The sequence below is a fragment of the Carya illinoinensis genome, chromosome 14 (assembly GCF_018687715.1).
Source record: "Carya illinoinensis cultivar Pawnee chromosome 14, C.illinoinensisPawnee_v1, whole genome shotgun sequence".
NCBI lineage: Eukaryota > Viridiplantae > Streptophyta > Magnoliopsida > Fagales > Juglandaceae > Carya > Carya illinoinensis.
This window is the reverse complement of record NC_056765.1, coordinates 19,324,312-19,329,172: the sequence shown is the minus strand read 5'-3', so window position 1 is coordinate 19,329,172 and position 4,861 is coordinate 19,324,312. Positions and strand designations below refer to the sequence as shown.

The 4,861-nt window shown below is 33.1% G+C and overlaps 1 protein-coding gene across 4 annotated transcripts; it reads left to right on the top strand.

The window, feature by feature from the left end:
- The first annotated feature begins 1,128 nt into the window (after positions 1–1,128).
- On the top strand, positions 1,129–4,033 carry LOC122295121 (calmodulin-2/4-like). 4 transcript variants are annotated; one of them, XR_006237861.1, is made up of 4 exons: positions 1,129–1,317; positions 1,558–1,927; positions 2,336–2,534; positions 3,413–4,033. XR_006237861.1 is itself a non-coding variant. In XM_043104178.1 (3 exons), the coding sequence occupies exons 1-3, from the start codon at positions 1,242–1,244 to the stop codon at positions 3,507–3,509; spliced, it is 543 nt and encodes a 180-aa protein (XP_042960112.1). In that variant the 5' UTR covers positions 1,129–1,241; the 3' UTR covers positions 3,510–4,033. The 4 variants fall into 4 exon arrangements, 3 of the variants coding, with proteins under 3 accessions (XP_042960112.1, XP_042960111.1, XP_042960113.1); XM_043104178.1 differs by lacking the exon at positions 2,336–2,534; XM_043104177.1 differs by lacking the exon at positions 2,336–2,534 and having other exon boundaries at positions 1,131–1,317; positions 3,410–4,033.
- The last annotated feature ends 828 nt before the right edge of the window (positions 4,034–4,861 follow it).

The following is a 4,861-nucleotide window of genomic DNA, read 5'->3' as shown; positions in this document are numbered from 1 at the left end:
AATCCAACTCTAACTCTGATTCCAACTTCGACATGTGTAGGTTTCGATTCGACTCCGACTTGTTGGAATAGAGTCAGATTTGAGTGTTTTTTTTCTTTTTTTAACTTTATATTTAACCGTTTCTTAAAAAAAAAAATTCTGGGTTTTCAAATTTTAGTTTTTTCAAAAATTAAAAACTAAAACTATTCACTGTTGATTTACTTTTGTACTAATATCTAACTTATTTTTATACCTGACTTATAATACTATAGTGTATAATCACACATTATCATACTATAGTTTTATATGTTATTAACTTAATTATTATATTAGACTTATTTCTATATTAGTGTCTAATTTATTTCTATACTAGATTGGTACTATAGTCTCTAATTACATGTTATTATCTTATAGTATGACATGTTATTATATTATAATATTAGTGTCTAACTAATTCATAACTTATTTATACACTCAAACTTATGCTAGTGTTTCAACTTAAATTTGTGATTTTCTTAATATTATATTTTTTACTACAATACCTCTATCTTTTTTTTGTTTTTTTTACTTAAATTTGTGATTTTCTTAATATTATATTTTTTACACCAATACCTCTAACCAATTTTTTTTAATGTTTTCAATGTATATTTATATTAGAAATTTTCAATTATTTAATATGAATTATATATATACATGCATACACAAAAACATATATGATATATACATATATTTTTTTTTATTAATTGTCAGTTTATATATATAGCTAATTTTAAAACGATATATCAAAGAGTACCAATACCGAAATATTTTATTTCAGCATATAAACCCAAATAATCTGAAAAAAAAGAAGAAAAAAAATCTAAAACATTGGAAGTCCGACAGTACTTGTCCCGAAACATGTTATTGGTAGTGGTATGTGTATTTATGATAATATATTTGGTGCGATATCCTCTGACCATGACTGTCATTGGGTTGGAAAGACAATCTGGAGGGTGGGATGCCGAAAAATGGAATGAGATTCTGCCTAACAAAGGTATTAGAATAATCAATCGATACGATAATGCATCATTGTGTGGTCGGCTTGGAATAGAACCAGATGCCCTTTGTCGTTGGAAACATCTAGAGCCTTTATCTAAATAACTCGACGGACCTGCTTGCATTTGCCACTCCGGGAACACAAACAAAATCACAGATTTTTCCATTTCCTCTTGCTGTTTTCTTTTGCTAATCTCCTCACTTGCCAAGTCACTTCCATAAAAGAAATGGCAACTAAACTCCCCCAAGAACAGGTCAACCAGTTTAATGAGGCCTTCAAGCTTTTCGATAAGGACGGCAATGGTCTCCTTTCTTAGATCCCTCTGACGTTTCTTGTATTTTCTTCATATATTTATGGCCTTGTTTCATTTTTTGTTTCTAATCTAAGTTTTGTATTTTACGATGAATATATTTATTATCACTATGTATTTGGTTTTTCAAGAAAATTATAAGCTTCACCCCTTCTTACACATGCACTTACAATGGAAGATTTATAGTGGTCTTACATCTCTTACTTCTGTGGTTTTCCAAGAACTGCTCCAGGTCGGATCACTACTGGTGAGCTTGGGAGCGTCATGCGGTCACTGGGGCAAAACCCAACTGAGGCAGAGCTTGTGGAGATGATCAAGGAGGTTGATGCTGATGGTAGTGGTACCGTCGACTCTTCAGAATTCCTTAAGTTGATGGAAAAGAAGATGATGGACTCTAATTTCGAGGAGGAGCTCAGAAAGGCTTTCGATGTGTTTGACAATGATCAAAATGGCTTCATTACCGCAGCTGAGCTCCGTCATGTCAAGGCAAATCTTGGTGATAAGCTGACAGATGAGGATGTAAATGAGATTATTCTTGAGGCCGATGCCGATGGCGATAAGCAGATCAACTTTGATGAGTTCGCCAGAGTCATGATGGCCAAGTGAGGACCAATCAACTAAAACTAAAAATTAATGGAAAGCAGAAAAATATAAAAATATTTGTGACATTTTTCCCTAGTATCTTCTACGTACTTTGTTTGCCTAGTCTCTTGTTGCTTAGGTTGTTGTGTCTGCTAACTACACATGATTTGGTAATTTGTTTCTGCCTATGGTGTCATGAACCTAGAACTATGGGATGAGTATGATGTTTTTGCTAATGTTTGATTAAATTTGTTGAGAGTCTAGGCTATCTTATTTTCTTTGAGCAATGTTTTAACTAGACAAAGATTTTATGATAAAAATAAACTTACAAACTGACGTGGCTTGAGCACTTCTCTTTTTCTTTTGTGGTCGGTATTGTGTTTGATCAAATCATGACATTTCGATTGGTTTAATTATTGCCCTGAAAGATGGAATTGGAATAAATGTGTGGGCTGCTAAAGTTTGTGGGAAGAAAGAAAAGAACCCAACACGGATGCCTCAATTATTTGCCAAAGTTTGACAAAGATGGCGAACAAATTCCCATCTATAGTGATGGGGAATCTATCCTTACTGAAACAAATCACTGTGGAGTCTAAAGAGAACTTTTTTAACAAACCCTTCATAGAGGTATTGCAGATTGTTCAGGTTATTTCTCTTCGTGCTTTCTTCTTTTGTATGCACACACTTTCTACTCTTATATTGCTTTAATATATATATGTACTCTGTTGGCTTCTTTTACATATGATGGAGGAGAGGTTCCACTAGAGCACAAGACCATTGTTACTCCATGCATTATTTAATTATATCACCTCTCAAGTTATATAATTTTTAGAGAAATACTTTAGCTACAAAGAGATCCCTAAAAAAATAAACCACGGATTGACATGACTTGATGTGATATGTTAGATTGTAAAACTAATTTTTTGTAAAGTAGATTTAATATATGAAACCATGTTAGTTCGTGAGTTTATTTTTATATGATCTATTTGTGGCACTGCATTTAGCCAGGTAAATATATATATGGGAGTGCTAATTAAGTTTCTTTGTTTATATAATAATATTCATAGTAGTTTCATATGTCTACCACTTGAATCTACGCCAAATATGATTGTAGATGACAAAATTTATGATAAAGAATAACACTTAAAGCAGAGCTATGGATTCACATTCGAATATTCTCTCTCATACATACGTGCATGCGCACTCAAAGATTCACATAAGCTTGTGCATTGGTTGCACTTGCCCTGATGTACACACACAAATTAATGTTAATGTAAATTGAGTTTTGTGGCTTCTTGAATTCTTTGCCTTATAAAGGTTAATGTAAATCAAACTTCTATTGATTTGAAACCATGCTAATTTAGTGTCAAATAACTTGGAAACCATGGAACAGTTCAATAGAGTGATCTTCTTTTTTAAGAGTGATCTAGTTTTGTGCCCTTTTGGTTGAGTTTTATGTATCAAATTGCTAATATCTCTACTTGAATTTGATTTAATTTTAGAAGAAGAGGAAGGCCAGGAGATGAAGAGAGAAATGGCTCAGCCAGACACTCAAAGGTCCATACCAACAAGAAAGGTCATCGTCTTTGCTCTATCCTTTAGGTGCGACCAAACTTATATAGTCGTGCTCGCTTCGCGTTGTCATCCAAATAACTACTCAAGTATCTAATAAAGTCCTAAAGTTCTAAAATATACTTGGATTCTGTTTTTGTTTTTAGTTCAACTATATATAGGAAAGTGAAGAAACATTCTAGGTAAGTTTGGGAAGATATACATACATACATACATAAATATATATATATATATATTATGACCCCTTGTTTCGTTCCGTTTCTGATAATGAGACCCCTTGTTTCTCGTTGTTGATTCTCGTAAAAACAGAGATTCCTTATATTGGACTCTTGTTTTTAAGTATGGTTAATTACTGTTCACTACTATTAACTACTGTTGAAATAATTGTAAAGGTGCTCCTTGATCTACAAAAGGAGAACCTAGCTTCATAAGAACATCATCTTCTTCTACTATTAACTACGCCTTTGAGTTTGTTAAGAAACCTATTTACCCACCTTCATTATAAGATTTTGTAAGTTGTTTTATTTTGAATAAACATGATTATTTCTCTTCTAGTTTCTTTTATTTTTCATTATTTTTATTTATCTCCACTCTTTCATTATTCATATATATATATGAATAATGAAATGAGTATGGCATGAAGCCCTGGTAAGTATTGCGTTCATTCTTTCTAAATAAATGAAGATGAAAACTAAACGCTTTTCTTTAAGATACTTTGCAAACTGACGCTTTTCTTTACGAAACACGTTTTACGAAAAAGAAAGCTAAGCATAAGTTTTCAAGTATAGGTACGTAACCGCCCTCCTTGGTAGCCCCTTTTCACGAATCCAAAGTAAGTAAGTATATGCATGTGGATGGATGCTATACGTGGTACGTATTGTATGTATGTTCATGAAATGAAATGAACTAATGCTTTAGATGATGCATGAACTGACGTTTCAAATGATGCCATGAGAGAAAACTGTTTTTAAAATGTCTCATACTTTTAAAATGAGTTTTATGAATGAGCTTTTAAAATGATTTTTATGAACGAATGGATTGAAGGACTGTAAGAGCTGTTAAAGAACCGCAAGAACTGAATGAAAGAACTATAAAGGACTAAATGGACTAAAAAGGAATGAAAGGACTAAAAGGAATGAATGGACTGAATGCTTAATGTATGAAAATGCGTAACGGCCATATGAACGGAAAGGAAAAGGTACCAAAGGACTAGACTGTGCAGATTGCAATGCCGAGTAAGTAGTACTGGTAGTGCATCCATTGCTGCACCCTGACGGAATGGATTTCCAACCTGTGGCTATGGGCAGAATCAGGTCTCAAAGACCGCTAACCACAGTACACGGGGCGCAATAGTGTGCAACGGCCAATGAAAGCGATAAGAA

What these genes read in the sequence shown, in the direction of transcription:
- LOC122295121 (XM_043104177.1), top strand. Translation starts at nt 1,242, where the DNA reads ATGGCAACTAAACTCCCCCAAGAACAGGTCAACCAGTTTAATGAGGCC. An exon ending in TTTCGATAAGGACGGCAATG is followed by an intron (nt 1,318 to 1,557) that starts GTCTCCTTTCTT and finishes GAACTGCTCCAG; the next exon opens with GTCGGATCACTACTGGTGAG. An exon ending in GCCAGAGTCATGATGGCCAA is followed by an intron (nt 1,928 to 3,409) that starts GTGAGGACCAAT and finishes ATTTAATTTTAG; the next exon opens with AAGAAGAGGAAGGCCAGGAG.